This window comes from Anticarsia gemmatalis, chromosome 28, assembly GCF_050436995.1.
Source record: "Anticarsia gemmatalis isolate Benzon Research Colony breed Stoneville strain chromosome 28, ilAntGemm2 primary, whole genome shotgun sequence".
Classification (NCBI taxonomy): domain Eukaryota; kingdom Metazoa; phylum Arthropoda; class Insecta; order Lepidoptera; family Erebidae; genus Anticarsia; species Anticarsia gemmatalis.
In genome coordinates, this window is record NC_134772.1 from 2,372,481 (window position 1) to 2,385,168 (window position 12,688).

General features: G+C 36.8%; 2 protein-coding genes across 9 annotated transcripts in view; one reads left to right on the forward strand and one right to left on the reverse strand.

The window, feature by feature from the left end:
• The window catches only part of LOC142984784 (uncharacterized), a 391,275-nt gene that overhangs the window by 263,111 nt on the left and 115,476 nt on the right, over positions 1 to 12,688 (forward strand). The window lies entirely within an intron of this gene.
• Positions 1 to 12,688, reverse strand: part of LOC142984944 (P protein-like) — a 91,234-nt gene that overhangs the window by 17,844 nt on the left and 60,702 nt on the right. For all 8 annotated transcript variants that reach the window (XM_076132833.1, XM_076132835.1, XM_076132834.1 and 5 more), the window contains 5 exons: positions 5,868 to 6,045; positions 5,101 to 5,137; positions 4,657 to 4,792; positions 2,728 to 2,930; positions 2,112 to 2,372 (listed from right to left, as the gene is read on the reverse strand). In XM_076132833.1, the coding sequence (XP_075988948.1) occupies positions 2,112 to 2,372; positions 2,728 to 2,930; positions 4,657 to 4,792; positions 5,101 to 5,137; positions 5,868 to 6,045 (815 nt within the window). The remainder of the gene's footprint in view (positions 1 to 2,111; positions 2,373 to 2,727; positions 2,931 to 4,656; positions 4,793 to 5,100; positions 5,138 to 5,867; positions 6,046 to 12,688) is intronic.

The window sequence follows — 12,688 nt, forward strand, 5'->3', positions numbered from 1 at the left end:
TGAAACTTTATATACCTAAAAGTTCTTTACACATGTCTTGAAGGTGGACCCGCACTTGGCCAGCATGGTGGATATAAAACCTAACCCCTCCTTGGTTCCGAAGAATACCTTGACCAGCAGTGGGACAGTCATCGTTTAAAAAAAAACTATATTATGTGAAGGGGGAAGTTTTTTCTTTGTGACGGGACGGTTTTTGAAGACCTAAGTGCTGGTACTTAAAAGGTACCAAATATTTAACTCACAGTTATTAATATTAAATAAACTACTTATATCAGCATAGCCTTTCTTCCAACTATGTTAGTCGGTTTCCAGTCTCACTTGCAGCTGAATACCAGTATTTTACATGGAGCCACTGCCTATCGGGCCTCCACGACCCAGTGACCTGGGTTATTACACGATACCCTTCGGTAAGATTGATTGTTACTGTTAACGATTGTCAAAGTGCCTTCCGAAACCTCTGTGTTTCGACAGCCAGGACCCATAATTCAACCCGCCTTCCAAAACACGTAGGATCGATAAGTATGCGATGGTCACCCATCCACAGAATACCGTCGGCAAGTGTAGCTTAACCTCAGAGATCGATCCGCGTGGCTGTTGTTTAGTAAGCCATGGGCTCCCCTTTGATCAGATTTGATTAAAAAAAACTGCTTACTACGGCTAATAAAATCTACTAATATTACGAGTAGATCTGTAGATATTTAACGGTTTAAATAGATAAACCAAAGACATTAAGACTTAGTGCAGATAACCTGATGACTCAATAACAAACACTAATTACAAAACCGTATGAATGATCGTCATTATATACAGCATCTAGATCATTATTGTTTTATTACTAATACATCAAAACAAGTCGTGACCTTTCATTCTTATGGGGGTAAGCATAAAAGTAATTTAATCGGGTTATTCGCTAACTCGACACAAGAGACTGGACACACGTGTGTCTATTTGGTGAAATTTAAATTAATACTACTAATTATATACTATTTTATGAAATCATGGCGATTTCATAAAAAAAGGTCGCGACTTATAGGTATATCGCGTTTAATAATATAATTTAATGGACGAGACGATTATCAACCTAACTGTACCTTTTATTGCAAAAAAAAACTAAATGTGTCCAGCTGACGAAAACATAAAAGTGATTTAATATACATTTCACCATGTGGACACGCGTCAAAATTAAGGCGTGTCCACATGACGAAATAATTATTAGTATTAATTTAGAATTTCACCAACTGGTCACACGTGTGTCCAGTCTCTTGTGTCGAGTTGGTGAACAATCCATTAAATCAGCCGATCGAGTTATTCATTCATTTTTGTGTACATTATGAGTAGTATACACTTAATAAAAAGCTTGTTGGGAAAACGACAACTTGTGCACGGCATATATTATTTACTGTTCAGGATCGATACAGAAGGTGAAGGTTGTTAATTAAAATAAATAATACATATCATTGGACAACTCACACACGGTCATTTCATTCCAAATTATGCAGAGCTTGTACTATGGTAACCAGACAACTGATAAATATACTTATTTCAGAACTGATACTCGTGCTCATCACACAAATATTTATCCTACATGTAAAGTTCTTTCACTATATGAATGCTATAATAATTGCCAGAAAAATATATGTTTCCGGCCATGCGAATTCGGGACGGACCACTAATTTCAAGTTTCAGAATAGAGTCCTCTAGCCGCGTCTGTCTGTGTGTTTGTGGTGAACTCTAAATCTAATAAAATGATTTTCAAGCGGGTTTGACCAATAAATAGAATACGGTAGTTGCCTACCATTCAAATTAGCTACTCTTTGTGAAATGTCAAAAACACATTTGAGTACAGAAATACGACGTAGTGACGTCACATTTCAGATTTTCGTTGATATCAAATGAGTGTCTAATAAAATGTTTCAGTCTGTAATAATAACAATTTAGCTACATAGCCTGAGCATTTCAGATGAACCTTTTACGAGTACGAGTTTAATAATTTTTTGTTAACCCAGGCAACTACCCAATTATCATCGAGGAAGGTTTGAGAGTATAATTTTTAAGGTTAACTCAGGCAAAGTTGACCGATGTATAAAAAGTAATAAAGACGAAAAACTCACCTCAAAAATAATAAGTATATACAGCGCACATAGTAGCACACAGGAATAAATGACCCCAGTAGACATATCCAGTGGGTTAAGGGTATAATCCAAGGTAAACGGCGTGGTTGTATTAGACGTGGTCTTCATACGAACAGCGAAGACTGTTCTGTTGTCCCCACTCAAGTTTGTAGGGAACTTTAGGACGGAAGACCTGGTCTCACCTTCCGTGAAGTCTATTTGGTCTTCTGGGTTTAGGGTTATTGTCCAGGGGTCTGATGCCTGTGGAAGAAAGGAAGATTGTTAGTGAAAAATTTTCGCTCGGTGGTTGAAAGGTATTCCAACTCAAACGAAAATCTATTGCTACTGAACTTGGAATTGTTGTGAAGAAGCACGAAATACTGTTACTGCCAACATTAAAACAGGATTTTACGTTTCGAGATTTTAAAATGGTCTCATATTTTGGCCACATTTTATTACTTAGATATTTGTTTTGAAGAGCGGATGCCTCTTATGTTCCTTGTTTTACATTTCGTTTGTCATCGATATTAACTCTTTTTAGGACCTCTGCTTCCAGTTGCGATTTCTTGTTTCAGCTTCCTCTCGTACTGCTCCGACATGAAGGGACTGCACTCACCTGAACAGTATCAACATCAGCAGCACCGACATACTCCTGCACGTGACTCTTCAGGCGCCACTTCTCGAGCCACACGCTCATCGCAGCCAGCTGCGAGCTAGAGCTGTCGTTCAGTATCTTTTTTTCGTACTGCTCCGACATGAATGGACCCTTCAGTTTTACCAGGAGAGTCTGTTTGTCTTCGTTTGTTTGAAAAACGTAGCCTGAAAAAGAAATGGCAGTTAAGAATTGCTGTTTACTGTCCTGTTTTTTCCTGGTAAAGGTTTTTAAATACGATATTGTTTCGGTGTCGTAAATCGGAGCCAAAAATATTTAAGTAGGTTTTTATTTATTAGAATACGGGAGTTGAGGCTGGGAGGTTTGAGGCTGGAGTCAGTCTGCGATCTCGACCAGTGCAACCTGCGCCAAAACGTCAGGTATTCTAAGGTAAAATGCCTATTCGCGTTTATCCCGGTTTTTAATATAATATATTTAATAAACACGCAACGCAAAAGTTTAAAAATTATGATTTCCAAGCTACAATAAGTTCTTTTCAGGAAACGGTAAGAATTAATGGACCGTTTATATTTTTTATGGCTTTAAATTATCTACACTAATTAATAAAATAATAAAAACACTGCAAAGGTTTTTATTGTTTGTATGTCCCGTTTTTTAGCAAAAGACCAAAATAGTGCTCCGATAAGTTTCGTTAATTTTACTTCTGATTATGACGTAGTTCGCACGTTTGTAATAGCACGAGTAAAGTATCATGTCTTTCTAACAATATAATTACAGTGATTAAGTACATTATTTACCGCACCTTTTCTTAGTCAGGTGACTGTAAGAGCTGCCAATTAAATCTATACTAATACTATGAAGCTGAAGAGTTTGTTTGTTTGAACGCGCTAATCTCGGGAACTACTGGTCCGATTAGAAAAATTTCAGTGTTAGATAGCCCATTTATCGAGGAAGGCTTTAAGTTACATATCATCACGCTACGACCAATAGGAGCAGAGTACCAGTGAAAAATGTTTCAAAAACGGGGAAAATTATGATTCTCTTATGTGACGCAAGCGAAGATGCGCGGGTCAGCTAGTATTTTATATCACGAGGTAGATGGCTGATGGTGATTCATAAAGCATCTAGACTTTTGTACATTACGGTTTAGATTTTTATCTTTCCTTGGAAACGTTTTGCAGTCTACTTAACAGTTATCAAAACTCATTAATGATTCACTTATCAACACGAGGTTTTTTCGTGAACTATAAATGGAGAACCTAATTTCCAAATTTAGTTTCAAAAGTGCATGATTTTGCACGACGGTTAATTTCCCGTACATGAAGGAGTAATATTACTTTCTCATATACATACATAACTTTTAAAAGTAATTGGGTAACTAGCGTGTAAGAGGAAATTTGTGGAACTTTTACGAATACCTGAATTCTAGCTATTTTAAGCAAATTTTTGTCGGACTTTTGACTAGATAGGTTTACCCTTCCTTGCATTATTTAAAATAAATGACTATAAGTCATTTAAATCATTTTGAATTGACAAACTACTTTTAAACCTATAAGTAATAAAGTAATAGCAGTGATAGCCGAGTGGTATAAGTTGACACCTCCCACGCAAGTGGTCGCAGGTTCAAACCCGAAGCAACACACTAATGACTTTTCGAGGATGTGAAAATAAATTTAAAAAATAAACATGACGTATTAGAAATAATTGTCACGTGCTCCAACGGTGAAGGAAAACATAGTGAGGAAACCTTGAAAAATTAAAATTAAAAACCTTAAAATTTATTTAATAAATTTATTGAGGGCATGCAAAGTCCCCAACCCGCACTTGGCCAGCGTGGTGGACTCAAGGCCTAATCCCTCCCACATTACGGGAGGAGACCCTTGCCCAGCAGAGGGACATTAATGGGTTAAATTTATAAAACAAAGTACTTACTTTTAATTTCTCCCGGCGCGACGGAAGAGTACCTGGTGATGTGCTCCTTCTCACTGTACATGAGGAACACCACGGTGAAGAAAATCCAGCACGCGACCAGCAATGTCATCTTTATTAAGTGACTCGCTTGTGCCATCTGTTGGTGAAGGTGGGGAATTATAAAACATTTTGTTATACAGCGTGGTAACATTTTTGCGAAAAGTTAATTTTTATATGTATAAAATTAGGGTAAGTATATTTTTTGTAATAGCCTGAATGTAAAGTAAGATAGAAATTATTGAGAAACCTATGATTTTTTACAGATTATCCATACATTAGATGTCAAAAAATAAAAGTTACTAAATCTGATGATTGAAAATGAAAAACATGTTTTGACATATTAAAATGGGCAGCAGGTATTAAAAACATAATATATTTCGTTGATATTAAATACAGAATACACACCTTTGTCTTTTTTTCAGGGCCCGATTCTTCTTCGAGACTGAAACAAAATAAGAACACTTTAGTAAAACAGAAAAAAAGAGGGCAATAAGCTATTTGTATTTTTTCTTACTTAGATGGTATAACTGCTCATAAACAAGTATTATATAAAGCTGACTTGCGCAGCTCTTCTCACGAATTATCTAAGTATTTTTTTTTACTTTTCGCTCCATAATCAGCCTTCTTGTGTCTTAAAGACAATTTTACAAAAACAACAAGTCAAATTTTCCGAGCTGTTTATAGTTTTACATTTAGCAACAAATTTGGCGATTCATCTATAAAATTTCCATGTCACAATGTTAGTTATCGTACTCCTCCGACACGGCTTGACCGATTCTCATGAAATTTTGTGAGCATATTGAGTACGTCTTTTTTTTATATAACTCCCGCACTAGGAATTGCTCTTGTGTCGCAGACTTTTACAAACATACAAATAACGGACACAAAGCACAACCAGACCCGAAACAATTATTTGTGGATCGCACAAATAATTGCTCCGTATGGGAATCGAACCCACGACCTCCCGACGCAGTGGTCGCGGCGTAGCGACTTAAACCACTGCGCCACGGAGGCAGTCAACGTCGAAGAATCGGCCAACTATATTTCCTACCCCTAACAACCCCCTAACCGTACCTATTACTATTTTTTTATTTATATACGGCAAAACTACGTTTGCCGGGTCAGCTAGTTTTTATATAATAAGAACAAGATATAGTCCTAAAAATACTTACATTTTCTTCTGCTTCTCCTCAGCAATAGGGCCCTTATTTCCATTGAGTATAGCAAAGTCTTCCTTAAGCACGTGGACATTGTTGTTGAGGTGTGGAGCTGATGCCACGCAGGGTAGCCGCCGCTTTGCAGGTACGGAACCATTGGATCTGGCCTTGAGGGGGATGTTGTCTGTACCACCTGGGAATGAAAAATTTTATTAGAAATCTTCTTCTTATCGTGTGGTTAGTCAACCTAGTGTCAAAGTTGTTCAAGCCGAAGGCCTTTGACATGGCTTAACGACTGTTATCTTAATTGATAACAACCGAGACCGACTTTTTACGTGTTCTCCGAAGCACGGAGACGACAGCTCAAATACCACTATGCGGTCACCCATCTATGGAATGACCGCGCCAAGGTTTGCTTAACCCACAGATCGTTTACCGACTGGTGAGTACAACTGGCTTTGGGCGTCTCTTTATTAGAAATGCCACGGTATGATCAGGTACTGGGAAGCATTTGGCAAGGTAGCCGCTGTTTGGTAGGTACGGAACCATTGGACCTGGCCTTGAGAGGTATGTTGTCGGGTGGTTGGTTTTTTGCTCTGGCAACACTAGTGAGATGACATTGTAAAACAGTCGCTCCTCAATTTTAATTTTAATTTAATTATTAATAAGTGTTTATTTTTAAGAATTAGTATATAATATAGTAAATAAGTGATACCAGATGTGGTGTACAAAGTTTTAGCTCCGAATAATAACAGTAACCGGCAAACGGAGAATATTCAAATCGAGTGTGAAGTGACAACGAAGTTCAACGTACTAAATTCAAACAGCTGATCACCAAACTCAAGGGAGTATCGTTCCTTTTGTATTTTCTCTTATAAGATTATCAATAATATACTGCTTGATATCTAACTACGTCGTATATTAACAGCAGACGTCTGGTTAAAACTGTACATTGACAAATTGACAACAAGTGTTACAATTATTTTCCAATTGATAGTCGGTTTTCGAATTCTCTTTGAAGGAAAATAACATACTGATTAGGTTAGGCAGTAATTAGGTGATTTAGCTTATTAATTACACTATAGCTAGATAATTGTCTCTCTGATAGGTACCTGTCAATCTACCCACTATAGAAAAAAAAAAATACTCCAATTGTAATATTCTGCACTTTTGACAATAATATATCAGTAACTTAGTCCTCTTATCTTACTTAATTGTAAATAGATAACTCACACTACTAGTATTTAGCTTCTTTTCCCCCCTTTTTAATACTAGTATCTAATTCCAAACCTTACTCTATAACTTCCTTTGCTTATCTTCTTAGATATTTTCCTTAACTTTTCAGGACTTGCTGCTTTTCAAACACATTTTTCTACACAATGGCCACCACAATGATGACCCGTAAAGCTACACTTAAGGAAACTGAAGGAAAACTAAAGCTTGCCTTGCTCGAGCTAAAGTCATATAAAAAGGAGAATAGCCAACTGCTGGGGGAACGTGCTGACTGTGAGGACGCAATACAGAAGGTCAACCAGAAGGTCTTGGATCTTAAGGGTGAACTCGCTGAGCTCCATATAGACAATATGGATCTACTGGATCAGCGCAATCGGCTTCAAGAGGAAGTCAACTCCTTTAGCACCTGTCTGTGGTCCTTGGGGCGCATCACTGAACTCGAAACGGATCTAAATGAAGCACACATTAAGATAGTTTCGTTAGAGCATACTATTCAGTCTTACAATAGTAGTTCCACTCATAATCTTTACTCAGAGCTTATAGGTACTGGTCATCAGTCATTGATAGGTGTAAAACGCTCAAAAAATCTTCTTTTAAAGACTAGGAGCCATAATAAACTAAAGAAATATTCAAAAGTCTGTAGGTTGATTAAGAAAATTAAATTTAATCTCAGTAGGTACAACAATAAAATCAAATCATTGATCAATAATAACAATGAATTGACAAATGAACGTAGGGATTTATTATTAGAGTTAGACACCTGTAGCGAACAACTTATTTCAAGTAAAGTGTTGTATGAAAAACACACTCAGGACTTGAAGACATCAATCACCACCTTACAGGATAGGTTATCTCAAATGACACTAGACTATGAACAGGAGACTAGAGACTATATACTCAAATATGATGAGATTGCAAAGGTTGGCAAGGAAAACTTAGAACGTGTCTTGTCATTGTATAATAGTTCTCGCTGTTCACAATGTTCTCAGGCTACTTCACTTACTAGTGATTTAGAGTCACAGCCCTGTACTAAGCAGTCCCAACATATGACTAGTGGTGCAACACTAAAACATAAGTTGAGTTTTAGGCCAAACCAGAATAGTTTTAAGTCAAGCAGAGCATTAATGTTCTCAGATAGGATAGGTATTGGTTTTGGATCACTTTTAAATAACAATATTAACTATAAAGTGACCAACCACTGCTACCAAAACCTTAAGTTAGGCAGAATAGTGGAAAAAATCCAAACAATGAATTTAGATGTAGACACTCCAATCATTCTTATGATTGGTAATAGTTTAGGTTTAAGAAAGGCGGACATTATACATAGTATTAGTAGCTTATTAGAAATTAATTCAGGAAAAATAATAATATGTGCATTCCCCTACTCTGACTCACTATCTGAGAATGAGAACCGACAAATTCACAAGTTGAATGCTATCTTACATTTGATAACAAGTCATCATAGTGATAGACTATTGTTTTTTGATACTAATAAATTTATTAGTAATTTTTATTTAACTAAAGAAAGAATGTTTCTTTCTTGTAAAAATCGACATATAATTGCTAGTTTGTTAGCATATAATATTAACTTAGTTATAGGCAATATAACACAACCTAGGTTTAAGGACGAAACAGTATTGTCTAGTCGCTTTACTAACAATACTGTGATTAATATTATTGATAATTTAGTTTGTAAGGACACTGTTACGCATAATGTAACAAAGCACAACAATAATTTAAACGCTTAAGCAAGACAACGGATAAACAGGCAGGTTTTCTGAACGTAGTACACCAAAATATACAAGGTTTATCCGGCAAAGAATTAGAGATAGAATTATTTTTGAAAAAACATGACACACACGTATTTTGTGTCACCGAACATTGGTTGCTGTCGCACCAATTAATATTTAATAATCAATATTATTCTATAACAAGTGCATTCAGTAGGAAGAAGGCAATACATGGAGGGTCAATGATCTTAGTTAGCAACGACATAAAATGCAAAGAACGTAAGGATATAGTTAGCTTGTCAGTAGAACGCACTGCCGAAGTATCTTGTGTAGAACTCGAGCAGCATGTTATAGTATGCATATACCGTCCACCAATGAGTGACTTCAGTTTGTTTGAAACTATAGTTGAAGATATATTAAAGCGTTTAAGTGTTGGTAACAAGTATGTGGTTGTCTGTGGTGATTTTAATGTTAACATATTGGAGCAGTCCATCACTACCACCAGACTGATTACTCTTTTCAAATCATTTAACCTAAAACATCTTTTTAATAATCCAACTAGAATTACCGAACATTCGGCCACATGCTTGGACAATATGTTTAGCAACTGCGTATGTCTAGACAGGGTCATAGTTAACGATTTAACGTCAGACCACTGTGGGCTGAACGCAGTCTTCTCTAGGAAGAATGTTATCAAATCTAACACGATAACTTTTAGACCTATTACACACAACCGCTTGACATTGTTTAATCATGAGGTAGCCGCCAAGATTTCCAACATTGATATTACTCAGAATGACCCAGACGATCTCTATAAATCTTTGTTTAGCGTTATTGAATCTCAGTTTAATACGATTTTTAAAGAAAAAACGATCGCTAAGGAAAATACAAAACTGAAATTTTGCGATTGGGCGACTGTAGGAATTTACAAAAGTAGAGCTAGGATGTATGAGCTGTATGCCATGAAACAATATAATTTCAATCCAGGTTTTCTTGAATATGTTAGGAATTATTCAAAAATTTTTAAAAAATCTTGTGCTGCTGCTAAGTCTTTGTATTTAAGCAACAAGATTAAAAATTCCAACAACAAAATAAAAACAACTTGGAATATTATTAATAATGAAACAGGACGATCAACACCACCCGATCACAACTTCGAGTTAAATGTTAACAATCGGGTTATTACAGATAGCCTAGGCGTAGCTCAAACATTTAATAATTATTTTTCTGACATACCAGTCATTACGACTAGCTCCTTAAATTCCTCTACCGCTAAAGCAGAATCATTACTTAGGAGCAATGTGAGTCAGTGCAATGTCTCATTTTATTTTAAGTATATAAACCCCTCTGACGTAATCAGAGTATTCAAGTCGCTTAATTCCAAAAATACTGCGGACTTGTGGGGTATTTCTGTCAAGTTACTTGAGAGTATTATCGCTGAAATAGCACCTCATTTAGCTGCAACTTTTAATCGATGTGTAGATGTAGGTGTGTTTCCTAATTTAATGAAGCACAGTAAGATAATTCCCCTGTTTAAAAACGGATGTAAAACTGAGCCCAGTAACTTTAGGCCAATATCCATCTTGCCTGCTATTAGCAAAATATTTGAAAGGGCTATATTAGAGCAACTAGAAAGCCATTTCAGTTTGTATAATTTACTCCACAGCAAACAGTTTGGCTTTACAAAGGGTCGATCTACCATCGATGCAGGGGTCACACTTATTAGGCATATTTTCGATGCTTGGGAGATGTCGCAGGATGCTATTGGGGTATTTTGCGATCTCTCCAAAGCGTTTGATTGTGTTGACCACAATACTCTTTTATATAAACTTAAGTACTATGGAATTGGGGATGTGGCACTTGACTTACTTGCATCCTACTTGTCTGAGAGAGTGCATTATACAGACATAAATGGGTCAAGATCCACTGGATCTGCGGTTAGTCTCGGGGTACCACAGGGCTCTATCCTTGGTCCGTTCCTTTTTCTGGTTTATATTAATGATTTGCCACATCAGGTACAGGATCTGTGTGATATCGTACTATTTGCTGATGATACGTCGCTTATATTTAAAGTAGATCGTAAGAAAACTGATTTTGACGATGTAAATGGTGCTCTTACACAGGTTCTCAATTGGTTTACAGCCAACAATTTGTTGTTAAATTCAAGGAAAACCAAATGCATTAGATTTACCATGCCCAACGCTAGGAATCTAGGTACGAACGTAGTTCTAAATGGTGAGGTATTAGAAATGGTCAATTCCGCAACCTTCCTAGGTATAGATTTAGATAATAAGCTTCAATGGGGCACCCAAATAACAAAGCTCGCGGGCAGGCTCAGCTCCGCAGCCTATGCGATAAGAAAAGTAAGACAGTTTGCTGGTGTAGATGCGGCAAGACTGGTTTACTTTGGTTATTTTCACAGCGTTTTGTCCTACGGTATTCTACTTTGGGGCAGAGCTGCTGATATAGACACAATTTTCGTAATTCAAAAAAGAGCAATTCGCGCTATTTACGGCTTAGGAGCGCGGGACTCTCTGCGGGATGTATTTGGGAAAATAGGCATACTGACGGTGGCATCACAGTATATTTTTGCGAATTTGATGTTCATCAAACAAAACATAAATTCGTTTGCTAAGAATAGTGACATTCATAACATTAATACCAGAAATAAGCACAAATTAGTAGGTCCCTGCAATAGATTGCAAAAAGTACACAACTCATTTGCAGGTCTTGGTGTTCGGTTGTATAACAAACTCCCTAGCAGTGTTATGGATCTTCCCCAACAAAAATTCAAAGTAGTTGTTAAAGATCATCTTATTAAAAGGGGTTATTATAAGGTTGACGATTACTTAATGGATAAGAAAACATGGGATTAGTTAGTTACGCGTTCTACAGAAATCGAGATTAAATATCTATATATTTATATATACATCTTTGCATTGTATAAACATTAATCAGTCATTTCAACTCTGTAACAGAGAGGTATTGCACGAGTCTCAGTGGTATTCATTTTTCTTTTTTTTCATTGAAATGGTGGGCTCCCATGCCAAGGTTCGTCATGCTCACTAAAATGTCATTGCTTGCGGCGGCGTCGTGTGCCGGGTCACCCCCTTCCCTCTAATATGTGCGAAGGGGGTGATGGCTGGTCCACGCGTCAAACTCGTGAACGGGTGCTGCTTGGGGTGACTGGTCGTCCTGGGTGTGGTGACTGCCATAATTTTTTTTTAAGCAACTACGTTTCACTAACTCTACTTCCTTTACCACAGTATGCTCTTGAAATGCCTCTTATGATTTCATTTATATTATTATGTGGGTGGATGCTCCCATCATGCTTCCAATACTATTTATATCTTGTTTATTAGCACCTTAATATATCGATTTAATTTATGTTATGACCAAAGTGTGTTCGGTAGTGTTGGTAGGTAGCAGCTACTTACATCATCAATGTTTTATACCAGCATAAATATTGTTAAAATCATTTGGCGATTAAAAAGAGTGGCCAGGAGTTTCTTGCCAGCTCTTCTCATTGGCCCTACCTTCCGAACTGGCGGTAAATTCACTCTCTGTATCATTGACTATCATAAGCGTCAGCACTTGACCTAAATGAATAAATGATTTGATTTTTGATTTTGATTTTGGTACCGACCTGGGAATGTCCAGATTTTATTAGAAACTATCTAAGCTTGCGTCACAAAAGAAAGAATAGGTCATAATTTTCATCGTTTTTGTAACATTTTTCACTGGTACTCCTGTTGGTCGTAGCGTGATTTTATATAGCCTTTAGCCTTCCTCAATAAAAAGGCTATCCAAAACTAAAAGATTTTTTCAATTCGCACCAGCGCAGGAGCGGTTCCTGTGATTAGCACGTTCAAA